The sequence below is a fragment of the Hyperolius riggenbachi genome, chromosome 11, assembly GCF_040937935.1.
Source record: "Hyperolius riggenbachi isolate aHypRig1 chromosome 11, aHypRig1.pri, whole genome shotgun sequence".
In the NCBI taxonomy this organism is placed as follows: Eukaryota; Metazoa; Chordata; class Amphibia; order Anura; family Hyperoliidae; genus Hyperolius; species Hyperolius riggenbachi.
In genome coordinates, this window is record NC_090656.1 from 129,965,137 (window position 1) to 129,992,106 (window position 26,970).

The 26,970-nt window shown below is 43.2% G+C and overlaps 1 protein-coding gene across 1 annotated transcript in view; it reads left to right on the plus strand.

Moving 5' to 3' along the window:
* Positions 1-575: 575 nt before the first annotated feature.
* CDHR5 (cadherin related family member 5) overlaps positions 576-26,970 on the plus strand; it is a 73,960-nt gene continuing 47,565 nt past the window's right edge. The window contains exons 1-5 of the mRNA XM_068259825.1: positions 576-663; positions 7,168-7,337; positions 13,283-13,333; positions 18,411-18,503; positions 23,939-24,034. Of these exons, the coding sequence (XP_068115926.1) occupies positions 603-663; positions 7,168-7,337; positions 13,283-13,333; positions 18,411-18,503; positions 23,939-24,034 (471 nt within the window). The 5' untranslated portion in view covers positions 576-602. The remainder of the gene's footprint in view (positions 664-7,167; positions 7,338-13,282; positions 13,334-18,410; positions 18,504-23,938; positions 24,035-26,970) is intronic.

Here is a 26,970-nt window from a genome sequence, read left to right on the forward strand (position 1 = left end):
CCAGAGTGAGGGAAAAAGAATACATAATTTCTTACCTTAGGAACTCAGCTTTTCAAATATGTATGTCATGGGGGTATATTACTATTATTTTTGAAAATAAGTAATTGTAATTGTTGATAGAGTACAATGAAAAAACAAACATCAAATAACATATTGTTGCCATACATTGTACTGGGAAGATAATTTAAATGTTGTGATATACAGGACAAATGGGCAAACACAATGCGTGAATTAGCAACAGAAGCGTTGCTAATTTTAAAACTATAGTAGATAGAAATGGAGAAATAGTGTAACATTTCAGACCACTACATGGTATACAGGTGTGGTTGGAATATTTTGTCTGGTTAGTGGAAAAAGCAACTGCTCATCCACATACGTCTGTAGAATGAATAAGAAACGGAGAGACATTCTTATCTACATAGTCATAAATAAGTGAACAAATAACAGGGATGGAAGCAAAGGTTGATTCTAGCAGAAAGCTGCAGTAACCTCTGTGTTCTGTCTCTTGGCTGGAAGTTCCCAGCTTAAACTTCACCATCACACACCAGGAAGTGCTTTACTTGGATACTGGGATACGGCTGAGCTAGGTGGACTTTTTGGACATGGGGCCCATTTTGGCCCTGTTCATTTTCATTTCCATTCCTCTAGGATGTTTATCTCAAGGTACGTTCTTTGTAATCTATGAAATATTAAGCAGGAAATACTGTTTAGGGCGGTGTAGATAGCATGAGTATCTAACTGTGTCTGAGCTTTGATGTTCTGTTTAAAGAGTGGTAAAAGGTTAAAAAATGACAAATTAAATAAGCAGAGGAAGGATAAAGTTACATATAATAATGAACTCATGGGCGAATATTCAGGGGAAAGGAAAGTACATCATTTTCATCTTTTAAGTTTTGAAAGACTCTTTATATTTTTATATATGATCATTTTCAAATACTTATAACAGTGAACATGTAATGCTTTACAAGCAGAGCTGGTTCATCCACAAGGCAATTCTAGGCAGCTGACAAGGTCCCGGAGAGAGAGTCTAGGGGCCTGGTGGATGCTAGTCCCCACCAAATCTAGACAATTGCTAGGGCCTGGAGATAGTCTAGGGGCCTGGTGTATGCTAGTCCCCACCAAATCTAGGAAGTTGCTAGGGCCTGGAGAGAGTCTAGGGGCCCAGTGTGGATGCTAGTACCCACTAAATTTAGGCAATTGTTAGGGCCTGGAGAGAGTGTAGGGGCCTGGTGGATGCTAGTCCCCACCAAATCGTACTAAAAAAATTCAGGTTACCATCAGCGCTGAGCAAAAAGTGCTATGTTGCCTAGGACTCCATTTCATCTTAATCCTTTTCTGATTAACAGTTAATATCCACATCATCATAATATTCAGTAGATACAGGAATAGCCCCCATCAGTTGACACTACATAACACGCTCTGACCACAGATCAAACATCATAAACCCAAGAAAATAAATAAATGGCATACTAAAAGAACAGAAAGAGAAAGAAGCCGCTGAGAAAATACAGTATATCATTTCCAGAGTCTATACGTTTATTTCAGCTTTACGTTCATAGTCCACGGAACCCAAACAGTTGCAAAGGTATTGATAACTCCTACAAAAGCTATCTCCATTTATTAAATGGAAAATTAGGAAACATTTTATGTTCTAATAGGCCAGGTGGCAGGTGCTTCCATGAAGCAGAATGAAAGCTGTATTATTCCGTATCTGTCTTTATAGATCACTCCAAACAAAGCTTAGGACATTTAAAAAATATGCACGAATAACTTTTACCCCTATTTTACCAGGGAGATATGTACTATTTAGTTGCGGGTGAACAGTTACATTTTTTAGACTGCTTGTGATGTGATTAGAAGACTGTATGCATGTTAAAGCACTCACATACTTTAAAACTTTGTTACCTGAATGATAGCTGTACAAATATGCTGTTTGGCTCCCAGGCAAGCAGACCGTTCTGATCTATAAAGAGAAGATGGAAGAAGAGTAAAGGTGGCCATACATCATACAATTTTTTAAAAATGTGTTCAATTCAAGAATCGTAATCAATTTTTCTGACTGATTGTAACATTTAAAAGATATGACCAATGTACCACACACCTATGTTACATTTTTCCCCAATTATGATAAAAATGATTGAAAACTCTGAGAAAATTGTTAGTGTAACACACACCATACAATCTTTAGTAAAATTAAAGAAAAAATTCCAGCATTCCGGATCGATAAAAATCAGAGAAAACAGGAAATCTGATCAGATTTTGTAGTCGAATGAAAAAAAAGCTTTTAATTTTTTCAGGACATTCGATCATATTTATCGAATTTCCATAAAATCTGATAATTTTATTGTATCATGTCGTGTGTGGCCAGCTTAAGAGGGAGCTACTGTCATTTGGGCCACTAGTCACTAGTTACTAATGACTTTTCAGCAGACATTGGAGGACATCTATACACACCAGGAAATTGCAATTGCACAGTTCACATGTGTTTTAAGCGGACCTTTACCATCAATATGAATTTAGTGTTTTTCTCAACAGTAATAATTACTAATAATAAAAAAAAACTACATTTTGGGAGTATAACTTCCTTTCATTATGATATATATATATATATATATATATATATATATATATATATATATATATATATATATATATATACATTTTATCAGTAAGGGGGCTTTCAGATATCCAATGCTTCTTCTTAGGATTTGAAGTGGGTAAGGGGGTACGTCAATTTCCCTTACCCACTCCAGGACAGTAAAGAAAAACACTAACACAGATTTAAGAAATACCATGTTTTCATGTTTTTATGAATTTTTATTTTTGCAATAAACAATTGCCTTTTGTTAATGATCCTACACCAATATCCTCCTTGATTACAGACACTCCTGCCACAGAACCACACATTGCTTAAGTATATTTATTAAAGCACCATAGACAATGCGTTTTAGGGGTCTTGGCCTGCCTCTTCAAGAGAGTCCTAGGTGGACTCATAAAATAAAATTTTAAATTATGCTACCTGATCCGGGGCACTGTACGGATACCAAAACCACCGCTCTCCACTGCTCCTGTGGGCCGCACTGGCCCACTTTAACTTTCATGACCTCTGGATCATAACGCTGAAAGGAGAGATTGGTTCTCTCTCACAGCGTGCAGGGAGGCGGGGGGAGCGGCAGGAGACGCAGTCGGGGAGAGAGAGAGCTTCCCAATGGCAGCTCTGGAAAGCCTGCAGGAACAGGCATAGTGGTCATTTTCAGCAGTGAATCCCTCTTCTCTATTTACCCTCCCAGATAGCGACAAATATTGTCGCTAATTTCGGGGGGCTATAGCATGGCGGTGGTAGGGGCAGAGAGCGGCGATGTGGAGATACAGAAGCATGTCATGAGGCAGAGAACATGCTTCTGTGTTCCATCTGCCCCCCAAGGAAGCGCCTCAGGTTCCCTTTCAGATCAATATAAGTGCCTGAGAAGTTTTTGCTTATGTTCATGACTGAAAACTTCTCAGGCACTTACAGTGACACACTTTGCACTTTTCTCACCTTGATTCACATTCTTCAGTTTATCACAGGTAGTAACATCTTTACTGCTGGCCAGGTGCATTACTCCAAAATGTTAATTTTTTGTTGGCTTCAAAATTAGCAGAAACAACACTGGTCTCCCAGAGTGCACTGGAGCAGAAGCTCTGTGACTTCATAGCTTAGGCTAAGCATTAGGCCTCTTGCACACTGCACGCGATTCCGATTCAGATTCCGCTTTTTAATCAGTTTTTACATCCGATTCAGATTTTGATTTGCAGTTTGCTCCCTGCACACTGCAAATCGGAATCTGAATCGGATGTAAAAACTGATTAAAAAGCGGAATCTGAATCGGAATCGCGTGCAGTGTGCAAGAGGCCTTAAAGGGAATCTGAAGTGAAAATAAGCTTATGATATAATGATCTGTATGTGTAGTACAGCTAAGAAATAAAACACTATTAGCACAGATATGAGTCTCATACTGTTTCCAGTACAGGAAGAGTTAAGAAACGCCAGTTGTTATCCATGCAACAGAGCTTCATTGAGCTCTGTGACTTTGTAAATGAGCTCTGTGTCTTTTGAAGCTCTTATCTCAGCTGTCTCTCGTTGTTTCTTCTTTGTTTATTGTTTTTCTGCAGAGAAAGGTTCAAAGAGTCAATCACCTGCTCTGTGAAATCATTTAAAATGCTAAATGAATTGTGGAAACTGCAATTATTAGAGAATGAATACAAACAATCTAGATTTATTAAAATAAAAATATGACACTATTTTATTTGTTACTAATGTTCTATTAATTATCCATATTACACAACCATTTCATTATATTATGATTTTTTTTTTTTTATGCTTCAGTATCACTTTAATGAGATGATGGGGTTATATTGCAATAAACAGCAATTTATAGACATAGGAAGTGTTTCTGATGCTGAAACCAGGATAATTAACGTAATTACGTTCTACTATATGTTGTTATGGTTCGTCTTTAAAAAAACGTCTGAAATGAGAGGAACATGGAAAGTATACTTTAACAAACAAAGTTTTATGTTGGCTGTTGTGCAAATCCCTTCTATCTAAAGTAATTTGAGTCCTTGAACCACAACAAGAACGTAGGTTGTCTAACTCTGTTCTGATGCCACTGGCTGCACTCATTTTTGCAACTGTTTGACTTAGAGTGCACCTGTAGTCAGAACAAAAACAAAAAAATATTTACCTCCTTTCTGTGTACAAGTGTGTACACACTGCATAGGCGCAAAGCATGTCCAGCACCTGCGCTGTAGTATGGAGCCACTCGTGCACAGTTTTCTTCTCCATGTGTGAGCAGCACCATGCTACTACGTTGATGCAAACCCACTGGCGCCTGCAAAGTGAGACCACACTTGTGCATGAAGGGAAGCTCGCACGTAAATGTGAAGAGGGCTCTTTCCAGCAGTGGAGTGTTTGCGGAGGATCGGGGAAGACTTTAGTGCTCTAGGCTTCCCCTACTGATGTAGGTCTGTAACTTTTTTTTTTTAAGTTACAGGTACTGTATACTTTAAAGAGGACCTGAACTCAGAACTTCCTTTCTGTTGTAAAAGATTTCACACGGGTGCATTGCATTATCCTGTTTTTACCGCAGGGTAACGCTACATCAATGAAAGCCTATGGGCATTTCATACCTGTGAGATGCAATGGAAGTGACATTTTTGCTGCAAGGCCGACACTAGCACAACAGCACGTTGGTGGGTAACTTGTGATGCGATGTGTGGCGAACTGGAAGTGGTGTAAATCTATGGCGACGCAGCCTTTTTTTTTTACATTTTCCTCATTGCGGCACACCTGCGCGGAAGCGTATTTTGACAATACACTTCTGCGCAATTCGATTTACAGCCAAAGGAAGTGAGCTCTATAAAGCCTCACTTCCTGCTTGGCCTGCAGCCAGAATGGAGCTCACAGTGCACTGCTGCAGTAATCTTCATCTGCTTTTTATGGCATTGCGGTGCAGTGCAATTAGCCAGTCGCAACGCTACCGCAGGTTGGCAGTGTGAAGCTGGTCTCAATGAAAAACATTTCTTTGTTACAGCTAATACAAATCCTGCAATACATCTTCAGTGTGTCTACTTCCTGCTTTCATGGAAGCAGACATAGGGTTAACACCCTATATTTACAAGTTAGCTGCTCTGCCGAGGTAGCCAGCTGACACAGCTGAGACTTCAAATCACAGTTGTGATTAGTCACAGATAAGTTTAGACAGGCTAAACTCTATAATTACATACAGGGTGCATTTCTCTATGTTTTCCTTCTGTCCTTTGCAAGAGTTCAGGTCCACTTTAAGCTACATACATATTTTAGATTTTTTTCCAGCCAAAAAGATTGCTACTTATGCTTCAGGTTGGAAATCTAAAGTGTGTACGGATGTCCTCCGATGTTGCTGGCCTGCCTCACCAGTAATGCTTCACCCCCTGGTTGGATAACTGTCCCCCAATTCATTTTTGTACCTGTGGGAATTTCATCAGACGTTCCTGCAGTGATGCTGCCACTAGAAACGACCTGTAGATTGCATCAAGCAACAAGGACTGAAAATTAGCATGTACCAGTTAAAGGGAATGTCAGAGGAAGACATAAAAAAATGACTTACCCAGGGCTTCCTCCAGCCCATGTCAGCCACTCTGTGCCCTCACCGCAGCAATGCTTTCTGCCGGTGGCCTGGGGTCCCCTCCGGTGCAAGATGCCAACTTCAGCAGGTCAGCATTCACTGCGCCTGCGCGAGAGCTGCTCATGATGGAGCTGACATCATCTGTAGTGTACAGCGCAGGCGCAGTAGTTCTGCGGGAAGCGGAGCTGTGGCGAGGGCACAGGGTGGCTGACGAGGGCTGAAGGTAGCCCCGGGTATGTCGATTTTTCTTTTATTTCTTTTTCCTCCATTCCCCTTAAGTGAAAGATTAATTATGCAATTAGGCATTTCAAAAAAAAAAGCTCATGTTTCTTTCACTTCAGGTTTCCTGGTGGTAACCCCGACCTACACTCGGGGTAGCCGCCACAGAGGATTTCTCTGCCCCGGGAGGGATTTTTTCCATAAAACTTTTGTAAAGCTTGTAACTAGCACATCGCTAGCTACCATTGCCCCCTAAGTCCCTCCGCTCTGCTCCGATCGCCACCATTATAGGTACCCCCAGGGATCCTGCAATGGCGCAGCCTCTCCAATCAGCTCCAGGCTTCACTATAGGGAGGATCGGGATTGCACATGACGTCAATGACTTCAGACATCATGTCATTGCAACTACTGAAGCTCATTGGGGAGGCTGCGGCTCTCGCGGGATCGTGGCTAGGTAATGTATAGTGGTGGCGATCGGGGGGGGGGGGATCAGAAGGGTGCGGGGGACTTGGGTCACAATGGTGGCTAGCCTAGTGCTAGCTACAAGCTTTACAAAAAGTTTAATTCAAAAAATCCCTCCCGCGGACGCAGCCTCAGAATCTGCATACTGCCAGGGAGGTTAAATGGATTTAGTAATAATTGCTGTGTGCATTTAATTATACCCAAAACTTACATTAATCTTTCTGTAGATAAAGTGATTTTGGGGGAAGATATGGCATAAATAATTATACATTTTGAGACCTTTTTATCCTCTGATGCTGATGTCTGAAAATATACTTATGTACAAATTCTTTTTCTCTAGAATGTGTAGTTGATAAAGAGACTGTGCAGATCCCAGAAAACAATGTTGAAAAAGTTGTGGTAACCAATATAAGTCTTGGTGAAGGTTACACAGTGGAAGTGGAAACACATATGGATAAGTTTATAATAGAAGGATCATCTTTGGTTTTAAATGTCTCTGTGGACTATGAGGTAAGTTCCTTCCTTATTTTTTTCTGATGTGTGGTCTGGTGTTAGTCATGGAGAGAATCTGAAGACAGAACTACAAAAGTTGTTTAGGTGATGCCTTTAATGACTAGCTGTACAAGATTTCTTTGCAAGCTTTCAAAACTTTAAGTTTCTTCCTCAGGCATGTTTCAGAACTGGATCAGAGCCATCTAGTTCTGAAACATGCCTGAAGAAGAAACTAAAAGAGGAACTCCAGTGAAAATAATGTAATAAAAAAGTGCTTCATTTTTACAATAATTATGTATAAATGATTTAATTGGTGTTTGCCCATTGTAAAATCTTTCCTCTCCCTGATTTACAGTCTGACATTTATCACATGGTGACATTTTTACTGCTGACAGGTGATGTCAGTGGAAGGAGATGCTGCTTGCTTTATTGGCAGTTGTAAACACCTATTTCCCACAATGCAATTAGGTTCACAGACAGGAAACTGTCAGGACCATGGTCCTGACATCACACTGTGGGAGGGGTTTTACCACAATATTAGCCATACAGAGCCCCCTGATGATCCGTTTGAGAAAAGGAAAAGATTTCTCATGGGAATGGGGGTATCAGCTACTGATCGTGATGAACTTAAATTATTGGTTATGGTTTCTCTTTAAAGTTTCAAAAGCTTGCAAAGAAATCTTGTACAGTTAGTCATTAAAGGTATCACCTAAACAACTTTTGATGTTCTGCCTTCGGGTTGTGGGCACCAGGTCGGGGGGTATATGCGGCGCGCCGTGGCAAAAATGGGCGTGGTCATGAGGTGAGTGGGCGTGGCCATGGGTGGGGCCAAATGTACATGAACTTAGCAGCAGTGTAAGCTACAGATAACGGGCCTGCCCATCGAAATATTGGATAGAGCCCCCTGTCCTTTATTTGGATCATTTACAATCAGTATAGGCATAGATCAAAGATGTATACGCACATACAATGTTGATTGGTCAGTCACTGACCCCCAATTTTACCACCCCTGTGCAGTAAGTGGGCCAACAGACAATAAATTTTATGAACAGAGCTAAAATTGGCTAATCAAAATTGTATGTGTGTACCAGGCTTTACAGCTAATACTGTACATACTGAAAGTAGCAGGGATCAGCATACAATATAGCTGGCTTACAATCAGTAAAGGCACAGAGTAACACCTTACACTGTACACACTGGAGGTAAATCAGCACACAGTGCAGGCACTAGAGAACAGCGTATACTGTACATACTGTAGGCAGCAGAATTCAGCACACTGCAGTTAGCGTGCCAAAAATATGAGGATCACGTTGTGCGGCGTGCTTATCGCGCCGCACCGAAAAATGGGTGGGCCATGGACCAGAATATAGGTGTGGTAACGGGTGGAGACAAATTTACATGAACCTAGCAATGGTGGGACATTAGATTATGACAGTGGTGGCGAACCTTTTGGAGGCCGAGTGCCCAAACTGCAACCCAAAAGTCACTTATCTATCGCAAAGTGGCAACAGCAATTTAAACTAAATACTGTACAAACGTTTTAACTCATACATGAACATTATGGAAAATCCAAGTTGAAAATAAACTGTGAAGATAAACAATTTCATCCATCCTACTCCTGAAAAATTTATTCAATTTTTTAGAACCTCACAGTTTTATTTTCTGTTTTAAAAAGCTAAAAAAGTAGATTTAATGCTATTGTCTCATATGATAAGGATTCAGCTTTTCCCATAGTCTCGCAGTTAGCAATCATGTGACCCCCAACAAGACAAATTCAGCAATCATGAGGCCCCCAACAAATCATGAGGCCCCCAACAAGACAAATTCAGCAATCATGAGGCCTCCAACAAATCATGAGGCCCCCAACAAGACAAATTCAGCAATCTTGAGGCCCCCAACAAATCATAAGGCTCCCAACAAGACAAATTCAGCAGTCATGAGGCACATAAATAGACAGCATTTCACATAAATAGGCAGAATGCCCCCTTACTATGGTAGCCCCCCAAGTTAGGTAGTGAGTGACAGGGACCCCCAGGTTAGCTAGTGAGTGACAGGCGCCTCCAGTTAGGTAGTGAGTGACAGGGACCCCGATAGTGAGTGACAGGGAGCCCCTTTAGGTAGTGAGTGAGTGCCAGGGAGCCCCTTTAGGTAGTGAGTGAGTGCCAGGGAGCCCCTTTAGGCAGTGAGTGAGTGCCAGGGAGCCCCTTTAGGCAGTGAGTGAGTGCCAGGGAGCCCCTTCAGGCAGTGAGTGAGTGCCAGGGAGCCCCTTTAGGCAGTGAGTGAGTGCCAGGGAGCCCCTTTAGGCAGTGAATGAGTGACAGGGAGGCCCTTTAGGTAGTGAGTGCCAGGGAGCCCCTTTAGGTAGTGAGTGCCAGGGAGCCCCTTTAGGCAGTGAGTGAGTGCCAGGGAGCCCCTTTAGGCAGTGAGTGAGTGACAGGGAGGCCCTTTAGGTAGTGAATGAGTGACAGGGAGGCCCTTTAGGCAGTGAGTGAGTGACAGGGAGCCCCTTTAGGCAGTGAGTGAGTGACAGGGAGCCCCTTTAGGTAGTGAGTGAGTGACAGGGAGGCCCTTTAGGCAGTGAGTGAGTGACAGGGAGGCCCTTTAGGTAGTGAGTGAGTGCCAGGGAGCCCCATTAGGGAGTGAGTGAGTGAAGGGGAGCCCATTAGGTAGTGAGTGAGTGACAGGGAGCCCCTTTAGGCAGTGAGTGAGTGCCAGGGAGCCCCTTTAGGAAGTGAGTGAGTGACAGGGAGCCCCTTTAGGTAGTGAGTGAGTGACAGGGAGCCCCTTTAGGCAGTGAGTGAGTGACAGGGAGCCCCTTTAGGAAGTGAGTGAGTGACAGGGAGCCCCTTTAGGTAGTGAGTGAGTGACAGGGAGCCCCTTTAGGCAGTGAGTGAGTGACAGGGAGCCCCTTTAGGAAGTGAGTGAGTGACAGGGAGCCCCTTTAGGTAGTGAGTGAGTGACAGGGAGGCTCTTTAGGCAGTGAGTGAGTGACAGGGAGCCCCTTTAGGTAGTGAGTGAGTGCCAGGGAGCCCCATTAGGGAGAGATTGAGTGAGTGACAGAGAGCCCATTAGGTAGTGAGTGAGTGACAGGGAGCCCCTTTAGGCAGTGAGTGAGTGCCAGGGAGCCCCTTTAGGTAGTGAGTGAGTGCCAGGGAGCTCCTTTAGGCAGTGAGTGAGTGCCAGGGAGCCCCTTTAGGCAGTGAGTGAGTGCCAGGGAGCCACTTTAGGTAGTGAGTGAGTGCCAGGGAGCCCCTTTAGGCAGTGAGTGAGTGACAGGGAGCCCCTTTATCAAGTGAGTGAGTGACAGGGAGCCCCTTTAGGCAGTGAGTGAGTGACAGGGAGCCCCTTTAGGTAGTGAGTGAGTGCCAGGGAGCCCCATTAGGGAGTGAGTGAGTGACAGGGAGCCCATAAGGTAGTGAGTGAGTGACAGGGAGCCCCTTTAGGCACTGAGTGAGTGCCAGGGAGCCCCTTTAGGTAGTGAGTTAGTGCCAGGGAGCCCCATTAGGGAGTGAGTGAGTGACAGGGAGCCCATTAGGTAGTGAGTGAGTGACAGGGAGCCGCCGCCGCTCCCCCCCTTACCTCGCAGTCAGCAGACCTCAGGATCAGCGGCGACCCGACCAGTAGTACGAGCGGGCGCCGGACGCACACGCTCTATATGCGGAAGTAATGTCACTTCCGCATATCAGTGCGGGCGCTGGGTCCTAGCGCCCGCACGATTGGTCGCCGCCTGATTGAGGTCTGAGTGCCGCGGCGGCGGCGGCGGCTGGAGGGAGCCACTGACAGAGGGGGCAGCCGGGCGGAGATCCGTGGCACCCCAGGACAGATTGGGGGCACATGCCCCCCCCCAAAATAGGGCTAGCGACGCCCCTGGGCTTAGGTCAACTAGTATTTTATAATTTGTATCTCTTCCACTTTGGATGGTTCCAGGTGGTGACTAGAGGTCGGTTGCATCATCTGTCACCGGGGCATGCTTCCTTAAGAGTCTTATCCAAAAACAGCAAAAAGTTAGCGTTGCCCTGCACTCGCTACTGGATCGACCTGAAGGGGGAGTGCTTCAGCTGAAAAAGGGGGATGATGTCCTCTATAAATTTTCAAATAAAACAGGAAGTTTGCACATCCAATATGTAACTGTTTTCGTTTTGGGTATAAAAACAACAACTGCAGCTGCTCCCTGTCTGAACCACATCACCCCCTGCAAGTGCTGAGAGCAGCTCTGACTCCCATTCTTCAATTATTACAGGTTGATTGACACATTGCGGCAGACAGATGATTGCCTACGAGCAAATGTTGCCTCGATAAAGGGGTCCTAGGTGACTCCAAAACATTGGCGTTTTTATACACAAAAAGAATAAAGATACATATACACATACTAGCTTCATCCTAAGTGATCACTCTGGCACACTGAGTTATATCAATGTTGTAACTAAAAATAGACAAGACCACTCCACTTACGAGGCAAGGTTAACCTTTAACCACTTAAAGACCACGGGTTAACCTTTAACCACTTAAAGACCATCCCCCCCCCCGACCAGGATATTTTTTAAAAAAATTAGGGCTTTGCAGCTTTAATGGCTCTCCGCAAAGCCACACAACCGAGCACACAAATTAATCCCCCCCCCTTTATGCCCACCAACAGAGAAATCTGTTGGTGGGCTCTGATCACTGCTGCAGCTTTTGTGATTTTTTATATTAATTTAATTGTGTTTTTTTTAAATAAAAATGTATAATTTATTATTATTTTTGTATTCCCGATCCCTCCCTCCCCCCACCAGCCAATCACAGTGATCAACTCTCTGAGCCTCTCCAGGGGACAGCCGAGCGACATGGCTGTCCCCTGTACAGCACTGCCGTAGATCGCAGCGCTGTACAATTTAAATACACGCGGTTTCACCATCTAACAGTCTCCTAGCGGCTGGTTCAAGTGGGGATGCGCGCACATCGGAGCGCACAATCCTTGCAAAACCCCACCCAGGACTTGATACTTGGGGCTGCCACCTTCCTGATTCCTATCAGCGTTAGGCGGTTAGGAAGGAGATCACATTTATGTGCACTTACATAGATAGTTATTTTTCCAGCATATAAAAACACCCCACTGGGGTGTCCTCCATTTCTCTGGCTCACTGTGGCTACTGACGCTCTGCTCATCTAGTTGTCTTAGCGAGCCAGAGGAACCAAGGAGACCCCAGTGAGGTGTTTTTATATGCAAGGGTAACCTTGCAGTAGGAGTGCTCGTGTCTTTGATTTTAGTTGTCTTTTGGTATCCTGATCTTCTTGGAGCTGCACCGTGTGGAGACCCCCTTGTCTTTCTAAAGTAGGACACATCCTTTTGAGCATTTGTGCACAAGTGACTGTCAGTTGTCTTTTCTTAATATAGATTTTGTATAATGCATACTTGAGCTTATTTGGTTTTGGCAAAATCTAAAAATAAATTTAAAGTGAACCTTAACCTAGATTTTAAAAAAGTTTCACTTACCTGGGGCTTCTCCAAGCCCCCTGCAGCTGCCCTGTGCCCTCGACTATCCTCCAGTGCCGCACTGCAGGCTAATTTCATTTTCGTCCGACTGAAAGTTGGCCCCTGGCTGCACGCATCCTTGTTTGCGTTCCCGTAGTCAAGCGCATCCTGCACGAGTTTTCTCTTACTGCGCCTGTGCAGGACAGGAATGCGAACAAGGATGTGTGTGCCCAGGGGCCGACTCTCAGTCGTCCAAAATCTAACCCACGGTGGGGTAACTGCCTGAAGATAGTCAAGGACCGGCAAGAGCACAGGAGAGCTGCAGGGGGCTTGAGGAAGCCCCAGGTAAGTGCAACTTTTTTTTTTAATCTCAGCTAAGGTTCACTTTAAGATGAGTTCACTTGAATAGGAATATTTGACATATAAAAAATATTGATGAAATATATTAATTGCATTAAGAATGTTGAAATCAATTGTCTTTTTAATGGAAAACTGTGCTCTTTTAAAATAGGTAGACCGATATTTCCAAGTCAATTTGGTATGCAAACTACATGGTAATTATGTAAGTATAGAAATAATTTTTCTCTAAAGATATAAAAGAACATTTTATAACATAAGATTATGGGGTAATTTGCAGACACAAGACATGGTTTTTATTGTACTCTTGAGCACGCCCCTAAGTATCAAAGAGAAATGAGGTGCCACAACACCTTAAAAGAAAGCACAGAGACAACAGGAGCCCAAATAGTGCAATATGTTAATGATATATGGTAAAAGGGTGAAGGAGAGTGCTACTCACAAAGATGGGTTGTGAAGAGGGCAACCAACCACATAGGCAGGTACAGATTCACAAACCCATCTCCACTCTGATGTTTCCAAATGGTCAGGGACTGGTCGCTCTCTATTAAAAGGGTCTAGCACTCTCTGTGGTGGAGCCACAGTGGACAATAGTCCATCCACAGTGAGGGCAACTGCACAATGGGGGGGGGGGGGGGAGGCACCTAGGGAGGTGTAAAACTTAAAATGTAATGAAGAGGTGGCTTAGCTCTAGACGTCACTTGATTACGCAATGAAAGAAATGTTATTGAGCACTGGACAGTTGTCTAGAGGTAAGCTACCTCTTTGTTTCATTTTAGCTGATTTTAACAAAGTTTTATTCCTCCTTGCGTGACTCTTCCCCCCGTTGTGCACTCCCCTATTTAGTTTCAATCAAAATTTCCTGATCACTGTTACCCCATTTTGTTTTACTAATTGGGGCTGAGAAGATGCACCCAGAAAAATGAAGCAGTTATTGAGAGCAACTAATTACAATCTTAATTTTGTTGCTAAAGTATTATTGCTTTGGGATGCCAGTTTTATTTTCTCCACTTTTCTATGTACATAAGGCATTCCCTGCACTACATCACATTCTATCTACAACCCCTGACTCATTGTCCTTATGAGCCCAATCTCAGTGTACTCACTTGAACCTCTATTTACTTTACTTATATGCCCTCATACTTATAGTATTCAGTGCTTTCAAACACACCATGCCAAGATAACTGACTTTTCGTAAATACAAACAAATTTCTTGCGCTCCTGGTCTCAGGCAATCACATACAGATGCTTCCTCCTCAATGCATGTACTGCGACGCTCCGTTATAGGGTTGCTTGGCAAAATGGTCTCTAGGTAAAAGAGGAGCGCGCCATAGTGCATTACATCAAGAGAGGGAAATTTATTGTATTACAAGTTATACTCACAAAGGTACAGATAAAAAGCGCGTGTCAGCGGACAGCCAACCGCTTCAACTCAGTGGAGGATGACGCGCTGTGGCCGGCAGCGCGGGTCCCGATCGTCTGGGTACCGTCTCACTGGAGGTGGGCGTGGCTTGACGCTTAGCACGCGTATGACGTCATTACGCGTTTCGGCGCTCTGAGCCTTCGTCAGATGACGTCTAACGTTGCAGCACACAAGGATATAGGCTCCTGTCATAGCCGTTGTCCTAGCAACGGATGGAAGCCATAGTAAAAAAACTTTATTTAAACAATACATGCGGCCAAGCTATACTGGGTATGTACTGGGTATATATTGCCGTGTATAGCTAAAACAGCGCATCATCCTCCAAAATCATAGAGGGATTTTCACATAACTCATTTTTAACATTAAAACATTTTCAAAACAACAAATTTCCATATCAAAATTACAATAAATAACAAGGCAGCATAATATTCATTAGCTAGAACACAAAATATACACATTCAATAAAATGGGGCACAATTGGTACACCATAAATATATATCTTACACTTCAGCAGTTACAGACAGCCTGAAATGTAATCACATGTTCTCAGGGCAGTGGGAGACGGCTGTATGCAGATGTTGGACATCAGGAGCAGGCACTAAAAAGCGTTAAAAACCGCTAAAACTCACTAAAAAAACGTTGAAAAACGTTAAAGGACATTACAAACCGTTGCTAAATGTTAAAAACCGCTAGTACGCGTCAAAAGCATAAAAATCACGTAGAGAAACGGCTAAAAAACGCCTAGGTCACTGGCGTAATAAAACCGTTAAGGCGTGGGGGACCGTTGAAGTGGTGATAGGGGAATGTAGCAACACATATATACATACATATGTATGTGCACATGGAAACCTGTGGAGGACACACATACATATGCATGAAAACCACGCCTATGCAAAAAGGGAAAACATCAACACATACATGGATGGAAACACTACCACATTACCCAGGTAGACTTATTAGTTAGGTGGGGTTGTTAATCAAAGGGGCTTCATAATAATCAATAGGGATGGATATATTCAGGCCCTGCTCCTGTATAGCACTAGTCAGGGCTATCTGTGGGGGCCAAAATCCTAAACTTCATGACACGGCCACCTGTGTAAGTTTATTTAACTGGAAACATGGGGGGGGGGGGAAGAAGCGGAAGGATGGGAAACCTGGGAGGGGAGGGGGGGGGGGAAAGGGGGGGAAAAAGAGGGATGGAGAGGGCTGGGAGAGTGGTGGGGATAGGGGAAAGGGGAAGGGAAGGATGGAGGGAAGGGACTGGCAATGTGGATCAACACCAACAACCCAATGGGACCCTCCCGAACGTGGGGGCTGGACTCGGGTGGCCCCAGTGGGCCGGGACTAAACAGGGTGAATGGATGGAAGGATGTGTGTAGGAAGGGATATATGTAAATGAATAATTGGTTAAATGTGTGGGGACATGCACAGATCAATACAATGTAATTCATTGGCCATAAATTCAAAGGCAGAATTGGAGCCTATAGATAGGGTCAACCTACTATGGACACAACCTACTATATACATACATACTCACCACCCTCATCTAGTGTTAGGGTCTGCTACTAGTGGGAAGGCTAGAAGGAGGGAAATAGGAAGAAGAAAAAAACCCATTATAAATCAAACAGTGATCAAATCACTATATATTGCCATACATATAACAATAACTTCAATTTAGCAATAATCGCAGGTTAATGGATCACAAATAAGTAGAGATCTCGAGTCCCTCATTTAGTCCCCTGGGACTCAGTGCATCTAATTTAAAAATCCAAAAAGTCTCTCTTTCGCATAATCTCCTGAACCTCTGTCCTTGAAGAAGTGTTTTTGGAATCACCTCTAGGCCAGCTATTTTGAGGGTCTCGACACTACTGTTGTGGTGCTCTTTAAAATGGCGGGGAACACTGTGTTTCTCTACCCCATCAAGAATGTTCCTCTTGTGTTCGCCTAGCCTCTGTCTCAGTGGTCTAGTGGTTTTACTATGGCTTCCATCCGTTGCTAGGACAACGGCTATGACGGGAGCCTATATCCTTGTGTGCTGCAACGTTAGACGTCGTCTGACGAAGGCGCAGAGCACCGAAACGCGTAATGACGTAATACGCGTGCTAAGCGTCAAGCCACGCCCACCTCCAGTGAGACGGTACCCAGACGATCGGGACCCGCGCTGCCGGCCACAGCGCGTCATCCTCCACTGAGTTGAAGCGGTTGGCTGTCCGCTGACACGCGCTTTTTATCTGTACCTTTGTGAGTATAACTTGTAATACAATAAATTTCCCTCTCTTGATGTAATGCACTATGGCGCGCTCCTCTTTTACCTAGAGACCAAGATAACTGACTGCCTGACTGACTAGAATTGTATGCGTCTAAGCTTGCAAACACTGTCATGTCAGCTATTTGACTCAACTGTACCTCAGCAATATTTTCCTAATTGGAAGATCCTCCATCCTTGCTCTCATCTCACCCCATCCTCAATTGAGGGCATACCTATGTTCGGGCAGAGGCTGTTCTTCCTGCGCCCACGGAAAAAATTTGGCATGCCACGGGAGCTGCTGACCAGCTTCTACACTGCTACCATTGACTCCATAATTTGCTCCTCAGTCATTGTCTGGTACGCTAGTGCGTCGGCCAGCGACAGGTATAAACTGCAGAGAGTCATTACTGATGTGAAGAAGATCATCGGATCTCCGCTGCCACCCTCGATCGCCTCTACTCTGCTAGGATGAAGTCCAGGGCAACCAAGATCTCTCGTTTCCCCTCCCACCCTGGCAGCCGCTACTGTGAGCACATACCGTCAGGTCGCCGCTATAGAACTATCCAATCCAAAACCACCAGGCGCAGTAACTCCTTCTTCCCCCAAGAAATTCTGCTGCTAAACTAGTTTAGTACTGTCATGAGGTCAGCATACCCTCTCTATTGCTCCCCTCAGCCTCACAGCACCCGGTCGGTAAGGCACCACAGCCTGGCTGGAACTGAACTAACTTTGGACTTTATGTGGACTTTATGTAGCCTTTATGTGGACTTTATGTAAGCCCCACAGGACTACTCTGCTGATCTCCCTGAAATGTTACATGTTAGATGTTATAGCACCAATGACCACCTTTAATATGTCTGTCTTGTTTGATGTACTTTGCCTATGCCATGTGAACCACAAATAATTCCGAGTATGACTCCTGTCGTACTTGGCGAATAAAAGTGATTCTGATTCTAATTTGGGCGCAGAAAGAAGCCAAAGGATGGATCTTCATGTGCAAGGTAATCTCAGGGAATATATTAAATATATTCCACTACTGATTACTTTAGTTCTTCCTCTGGCTGCGTAATTTGAGGCTCTGGCTATTGCCAGCACTCAAATTAGTAATCTTAATGGAATCCACGCTGTGTCGCTATAGCCATAATTAACATTATGGTCAATGGCGGCACTCAAATCAGGCACTGTGTGGCACCAAGCAGGCACCGCAATGACCTGACTCACAGTTGTGATGCTGATACATAGACTGTTTCAGGATTCTGGAGGTTTCTCCCCTAAAATAACCTAGCTCTTCATTTAATCTTATGAGACCCTTTCGATTAACAATTTATTGGTTTTTTTTGTAAAAAACAAGTTAGTGAGACTGTTTAGTTACAAGAACCACAAGCTACATTCATCAAAACTATAAAAACTCCTACCTATGCAACTAATTTGGCACAATCTGAAAATGATATCTTGAGTAAGCCCAGACACTATTCTTCACATTTTTTTTTATTGTTTTGGTCATGATATAGCACTGCCATATTCCACAGTGCTTTACAGAATGTATAGTCTCGTCGCTAACTTTCGAATGTATGCACCTAATATACATGTCTGATTTTATTTTAATTTTAGGTGGCTACAAGGTTCGTTATTGTTCAAATAATTGATGTAAATGACAACCCCCCTGTATTTAAGGATGTTCTATATAGTCACAGCGTTTCAGAGGTGAGTACAGAATATTTATTTCTGTGTTAATAGTTTGAACGTTAAAAAAGCCAAATGTGAATAAATAACCATCAATAGGAAGGTCAATAAATCCTGGAGATACACCATTATTTTTGTTGTGAATCTTACTTACAACTACCTCAGTGGGGTTTCCACTCCGCAATCTTTGTGGCATGAGTCTATTTTAAGGAGCAGCGACCTACATCATTCACTAAAAGGCTGAGTGGGGACAGTACTTCCCCACATGCCTAGACGAGTGGTTGCTTCTTCTAGTCACCCACACTTGTGAGTATATTGGTCTTTATATAGACCCTTGCGCCCATCATCAGGGATATTACACCAAAAAGGACTCCCAGTGTCCATATTTTCTTTACGTTTTTACCAGTTCAGATTACTTGGAATTGACTCTCTGTTTTTGGCAGTTCAGAAAACATGATTACTTTCATTCTCTGATGAGAGTTTACCTTGTATTAGTTGTATCAGTATATGTATTTTGGTCCCATTTTCTGTTGCTAGCACCTTCAGTATTGCCTTATTTTCCAGTCAGGGGCGTAACTAGAAATCACTGGGCCCCCCTGCAAAACTTTAGATGGGCCCCCTTCCCCTGCACACTTAATAGGTACTGTCTACAAGTCTTTGTCTACAAAACTTTGTATGGTTCGTTATCAGTGGCTGAGCAGATGCAGTCATTAAAACAATTGTACAGAGAGCAGAAAGTTTTTTTCTCTCCTTGCCATGAGTTGTCAGCCTCTCAGGACAGGCCCCCCTGTGGCTTCTGGGCTCCCCTGCAGCTTCATCCCTTGCAGGGTCTATTGTTACGCCCCTGTTTCCAGTATCAGGACTCTTAAAGAAGTGACACTAGTTCACAAAGTGTGCTTAGTCTTCTAACAGTGAAATTTTAAGACTCTTTAACTATTCATATGCTTATTTAAAGATATATTTGCACATTTATTCTGGTCCCAGGAGTTTCCTCTAGTATTTACTGTGTGGACCATGTCGCTTATGCCGTGTACGGACCAATACTGTGACCAGTTGACTATTCTCTATCTACTATAAAGGCTAAAAGTTCTGCCTGATCAGCTTTTTATCAGCCTGTATTGACTTTTTAGAATTTGTTTTTAAATGTAGATTATTGATTTTGTTTTTCATTTAAAAAGGTACTATGATGAAAATTATGCTGCTTTATTATCCCCACCATCAGTTATTTAATAGGGAAAGCATACATTTCTCCATAGAGCTTCAGATGATTTGCATATTCAGCAGTGCTGCTCCGGGGGACACCTTACAGCTCACTCCAATCTAAATAATCGCAAATACCTTCTGTTTTAAGAAGGCAAACGTCTGATTTCCATATAGCTTGTGTTAAAAAAAAATAGCTTCTAACACCAATTCATCCCTTCTACACAGCTGATCTGCATCATGAAATCAGCTGTTCCTGATGAAAGTTGTTCCTGACTGTAACGACAGGCTTGCTGTTCCCTGCTTTCCCCTAACTACTGTCAGCCTTCCATCTCTCTCTGCAACAGCTGATTTATAACTTGGATCAAACCCTTCAGAGTCATGTTGTTGCAGGCTTCTCACATGTACTGATAGCTAAAGTAACTAAATAAACAAGCTGCTAATTCGTTACTTACTTAGCTAGCTACTTTATAGCTACATATGAGAAGCCACAACAATACAACTCTGTAGTGTGTCAGCCTGTTTAGTCAAAGACTATAAAAAAGAAAAAAAAAGTTTTATAGACTCCCCAAGGACAATAAATCTTAAGTTGGCCATTATCAGTACAATCTCCTGATTGGTGGACCGTACAATCGATATTGGGTACTGTTAATAGTTTGACAACAAACAATCATTCTATCAATCATTCTGTTGATCATTCTGTCGATTTTAATTTTGGATTGATTATTTTAATCTGTGTTATACTCACCGGTCTCGGGGTCCAGTGAAGGCCTTTTCAGACGCTGTCCCGGCAAACTTCTGGGAACAGCGTAAACACCGTCCCGTCCAGCTAATTGAAGCTGTGGTGGAGGGTGGGGCAACAGCACTGGCGCGAAGGCCAGTGTATTTAAACTCTGGCAACTCAGCGCTCAGTGCTGTTTAATGTTGTGGTCAGCGACGGCGTGGTCCCGCACCATTCGTGAATTACTGACTATTGGGTGCGTAGGCTTGAACTGTGGCCTCAGCTCTCACAATTTGCCATGGAACTACTCTCTTGCCCCGCCTCAAGCATCCTGTCAGAAAGGACCTTCAGCACAGCATGAGGGGTTGTCACTGAGAAGAGAAGTCGCCTAAGTCAAAAAAGTGTTGATTAGTTACCTCACCTTCATCAAAATTAATGAGTCATTGATCCCGGGGGCTACTGCCTGCTCGAAGACTTGTAAGTCAGTCCCCACCCAGCATCCCTGCACACTGCATGACTGACTGACTTCTCTGCTACCACCAACAGGGTCCAAGCCTCCAGGGGGATCCTGGATTTTTAAGGCAGCTGCTATAGCAGCGGGCGCTACAAAAAAATATTTTTTTTCTGGCATGTGTACTGTACATTGCCTAATTTTTCTGGCCTGTGGTGCTGAACTGTGGCTGTAAAAAAAAAAGTGATCTTTACCTTGTCATGAGGGGGCTTGCATATCACAATCAAGCAATGACCAATATGAGTGTGTTGGGGGCACACCCAAGAGGATAAGGTCGTTGCTTCAGTGTGGACAGACCAAATTCAATCAATCAGCTGGATAAGTTTTGGCAAGACCTTTGGTCACCTCAGGTGATCATTCAATAAAGACTACTAGGCCAACACTGGGCCCACACTGCAGAACCAGTGTTTCCTGGGTCACTTTACTGTCATTAAGCTACCTCAGCCCGACCATAGGGGCTAGAAAACTGCCATGGCCTGCACTCTCACCAACGTGCACACATAAGCACGGCCACCACCACACAAAGATTGCGGCTGAGAGGACTAACATTTAAGTCCTGAGAGTGTCAACTATAAAAATTCTTTGTGGTAGTTTGCTGTGCGTTGAACGCCGAGTTGTCAGAGTTTGGTCTGTCAGTGTGAAGCGGGCATAACCCTTACATTACCACTCTGGACATTTAAAAGCAGCACGCTCAGGGCAGGTATATCACCCTCAGCTCCCCAAGGCCTATTCCACACTCCAGTGCACTAATAACATTTTTTTCCTACATAACATTTTTTTCTCCAATTACATTTGTATGTGTAAACCTAAACATAACTTTGACAAATAGGCTAAAAAAAAAATGGCAAGGGTGGCAGTTCAAACATACCACCACCTCTCACTTCTCATTCCTGTAATGCTAGGAACACACCATGGGCTTGATTCACAAAGCGGTGCTAACTGTTAGCACGCCTGTGAAAACCCCCTTAGCACGTCTAAACAAGCTTTTCGCGCATAAAACTTTACGCGCGCAAAACTTTATGCGCGTAAAACTTTATGCGCGTACTGCACAGAGCGCAGGGCGCACAGCGCGAAGTGCCCATTAAAGCCTATGGGACTTAGCACGCGTAAAACTTTGCGCGCGTAAAACGTTACGCGCGCAAAGTTAGCGCACGATCTGATTGAGAAATCCGGTGCTAACCTACTTAGCACCCTGGTTAGTGCGTCTAAAGACTTTAGACGTGCTAAGTAGATTAGCACCGCTTTGTGAATCAAGCCCCATATGATTTTGTGTTAGATAGATGGTTCAATAGATTATTTCTGCCACATCCGACATTATTTTCGATCATTATTCTGGTCGATTTTTCACAGAAGTGAATGGAAATTGATAAGAAAAGATAAGAGGATCAAGCAGGAAATCGAGCGGAAAAACGAATCGAAAATTGATTGAATGGAAAATCAATGGAAAAAAGGCAGTGTGTGTACCTAGCATAAGAGTGGCAGTTCGAACATAGGCTCTAGATCTCCTCCAAGGACACCATGATGGGGTATCCGGTAGTCTGCATTCTATTGCCTGCCAGGCTGCCAACGTGCTATCGTAATTTAAAAATATATATATATTTTTTTATATAAATAACATTGATTTTTTTTTTCCATAAATAACTTTGTATTTTTTTTTTTTTTTATAAATACATTTTTAATAAATAAATTTATAAAAAATAATTTATAAATAAATTTGACAAATATGCTTTAAAAAACAAAATAGGTTGTAGACTGAGCCTGTCTGCTTCAGTTGAGCGCGCATGCAGCACCCGCACATGTAAGGGCCTTATAGACCGGTTACACTCAATGTTGCGTAGCTGCTTGGTCGCAAAACTAGTTGGCATGGAGGAGTTCACAAATAGGCTTAAACATTTTTTAAAAAATAGGCTGTACACTGAGCCTGTCAGTTTTTTTTTCATCACATAGATCCATTATTAACTTCCCATCCTGGCCTCTGCTACACGCCATGCTGGTCCATTTAGTTGAGCGCGCATGTAGCACCCGCAAATCTAAGGGCCCCACAGACTTGTTAGCGCTCAATCTCTGTAAACGCGGCATTTGGTCTGTCAGTGTGAAGTGGGCATAACCCTTAAAGTAATACTCTGCACATTTAAAAGCAGCCCTTTATTCCTCAAATGTAGGAATGTACTGTGATTTCTTTCTTTTTTTTTAATATATATAGGAATGTATTGTGATTTCTGCACTTTAGCGATTAAAACCCGACTCTGCGCCAACTCATTAATTTTTGGTGGGATTTTTGGCATGGATCCCCCTCTGGCATGCCACAGTCCAGGTGTTAGACCCTTTGAAACAAGTTATCCATCACTTTTGTGGTCAGAAAGAATCCCTGTATGTTTTAAATTCACCATTGAAGTCTATGGCGGTTCGCGCAAACTCAAACTGTTACGAAAGTTCGAGTGCGAACCAAAAATTTGATGATCGCGACATCTCTACATTCAACATGAACTGAAGACAGTTGTTCTTTTTTGATAATTGTGGAAGTTGGTTTCTCTCTCCTCTGTTTATGGCTAGGTCACTACCATTGTTTTGCTATTGTGACTCCTTATTTGACCCATATTTATGTCTCTACAGACTGAGAGAACTTTCATTTTTTTTAGATAATTCTTTTAAATTAACTTTTTCTAAATGTGAGTAAACTGTACAATAAGCAGCCTAGTACAATTGTACAGTTTACTCACATAGTCATGGGATCCATGTTTTACTGATGTTCATGTTCCTTAGCATTGTTTAATAAATGTTATTTTTTATAATCTACTTGTTAGATTGTTACACTGGCCTATAAACCCTAACGATTATAAGTTTTTTTCTTATTGTATTTGCTCCACATTAGAGGGGTGGCCAATTTAGAGATTTATCTTGCCATATACAGTATCATGAATGTTATATTATCAGGTTCACTACTGTGCCCTTGGCTTTGCTTTCTCTATAACTTCCATGTTGGTTGGTTGGTTGGTATTTGTAACACATATTTTTTTCCCTAAGGATCAGAAAGTGAACACTGCAATTGGCCTTTTCATTGAAGCTACAGACCTTGATGCTAGTGACATCATCTACTATGAATTGTTGGGCAGTGATATGGTAAGTGATATTGACATTGTATATATATTTTTTATTATTCATTATATAGCACCAACCCATTTTTTTGCAGTTCTTTTACAAAGATCAGAAAGTCCATCAGAGGGATTCACAATCTGAATTAAATATTATACAGTATATACATTGTTATTAAAGTATAATTTTAATCGGAGTCCTTGATAACTATCTAAAGGTCGGCTCACATGGATGTTTTCATAGTGGTTAACGCCGGCTGAGAGTCATTTAAGCGATGTCCATTCAATTAAAGGGACAGCTGCCGGCACGATAACTTACCATCATCCAAATACCACAACTGATTCTGTAGTTTCGATTCGTCTTGTATTGCCCTGGGGCGGTACATGTAGCATCCAGGATCGGCTAACCATGCAGCTTCCATGTCCCCCAGCGGGGGTCAAAATGCATTGCAAAAATCAAGCAATGGAAAACGTTGCTGGAAGTTGCCAAATGCTTTTCTCTTCACTTGCAGAAAAGCATTTGAAGCAAGACACCGGGCACCTGGTTCAGACGCCTCTCTGATCCACCCCTTATAGTGTTATTATGTATGAATATATGAACATGCGCTTGATAGCTTCTACAAATATGTAGTCAGACTATAGTAAGACCATGTGATCTGCAAAATCATTCTAGGTCAGGGGTTTGAAGTATCAAGGGCAGGAGATCATTAGGACAGCCAGTCCAATAGCATTATTTAAAAGGAATTAAATATGGTGCTTTGCAGCCACCTTACTAGAGGGTCTTTTTAAAAAAAAAAAAGTGGCACTTCCCAAAAGTAAACAAGAAAAAAATCAAGAAAAAGATAGATGGCATTTGTGTGCGAATCTGAGATTTGATGAATCCACTAATTACTAATACAGATGACCGTGCTAATGCCACAGCTAATGGCCCCGACTGGAGGAAGAGTGGTTAGTCAAGCTGTGAATGCTTTTTCTGCACACCATGGGGTTGATTCACTAAAGCATGATAACTGCTATCACAGCAGTTGTCACGCAATCTCCAAAGGTTTGCACGCGCACATCGTTACGTCGCGTGATAAGCAAAGGTTTGCGTGCGATCACGTGAAAGTTTCACGTGAAAATTGCACGTAATCGCATGCAAACTTCCGCTTATCACGCGAAGTAACGGTGTGCGCGTGCAAGCCTTTGCGTGGATAGCAGTTATCATGCTTTAGTGAATCAACCCCATGGTGTGCAGAAAACGCATTGTGCGTGGCAGATCGCGTGATAACTGCTGTGATCACGCTTTAGTGAATCGAACCCCATGTGCGTTTCTATGTGTGAAAACATGCACGCTATTTCATAGCAGTTAATGTAATTGACAGTAAAAATGCACACAGTGTGCAAAATTATGCTGCAGGAATTACCGTACATTTTATTCTGCATTTAAGTGTGAACTAGCCCATTGATTAACATGGGTTCTCAGTTCAAATGTGTTTTCCTATGTGGCTGGGTTCACATATGACATAGGGTGAAATGCTGTGTTTTATGTCATGTTTTATGTTAATGTTGTGTGCTTTTTTGTGCGTTTTTGGTGCATTTGTGATGTGTTTTAATGCGTTTGTGGTTTGCATATACAAAACACATATGCGTTTTCTATGTGTTTTTATTCTTCCATTCAAATCACTTGGAAGACTACAGGAAGCAAAAAAAAAATATTTTTGTGGAAAAACGCATATAAAAACGCATGAAAAATGCATACCATTGCGTTCCCATTGACTTTCATTATGTGCGTTTGGCAGCTTTTCTGCATAATATGCAACAAAACCAGCATTTTTAAAAACACAGGTTTGAAAACGCATAGAAAACACATATGCATTTTTTCCTGCGGCCGAAAGACTTCCATTAGCACTAAAAATGCAGCGCCTTACGCAACGCTGGCGTTTCGGCTATGCCTGTAGAAAACATGTACAACAACAGACAAGTGTGAACCCTGACTTAAAGAGAACCCGAGGTGTGTTTAAAGAATATTATCTGCATACAGAGGCTGGATCTGCCTATACAGCCCAGCCTCTGTTGCTATCTTAAACCCCACTAAGGTCCCCCTGCACTCTGCAATCCCTCATAAATCACAGCCGTGCTGTGAGGCTGTGTTTACATCTGTAGTGTCAGTCTCGGCTGCTCCCCCGCCTCCTGCATAGCTCCGGTCCCTGCCCCTGTCCCTTCCCTCCAATCAGCAGGGAGGGAAGGGATGCAGGCGGGGACTGGAGTTCTGCAGGAGGCGGGGAGAGCAGCAGACTGACACTATAGAGATAAACACAGCCAGCTCTGACAAGCTGTTTGTCAGCAGCGTGGCTTTGATTTATGAGGAATTGCAGAGTGCAGGGGGACCTTAGGGGGGTTTCGGATAGCAACAGAGGCTGGGCTGTATAGGCAAATCCAGCCTCTGTATGCAGATAATATTCTTCAAACCCACCTCGGGTTCTCTTTAAAGGATACCTGTGCTAAAAGGGATATGGAATGCAGACAACAAAGATGGGAAATCTAGCGCTAGTGGCAAAGGGGTACCATCAAAGAAGTTAATGCTGGTATACACTGGCAGCTCCTTGATGCCCGGCTGAGTGGCAGACTTGAAAGAGATACACATAAAGGAGAAGGAGCGTTCCATAGTGAAAAACCACTTTAATCATAGAATCAAGCAAATTAAATTGCACTTACAAAGTGGCAGAAAGTTGAACGCCTGTATTGTGCATGAGCCCTGAACTTGTCCGTGGGGGGCAGCCTCCCTGCTGCTGTGGCCTGCACCCCCTAAGTCTTGCCTCACCACGCTAAAGCATGCATTGGGACGTCAACCACGTCCCTCCCCGCTGCCATGGAACCGGATTTCCTTCCACTCCAGGCAGCCACACACATCGTAGCTCTCCAGGGCGCACGATCAGACAGCACCCCTGTGTCACCCTGGCAACAATGATTCTCCATTTCCTT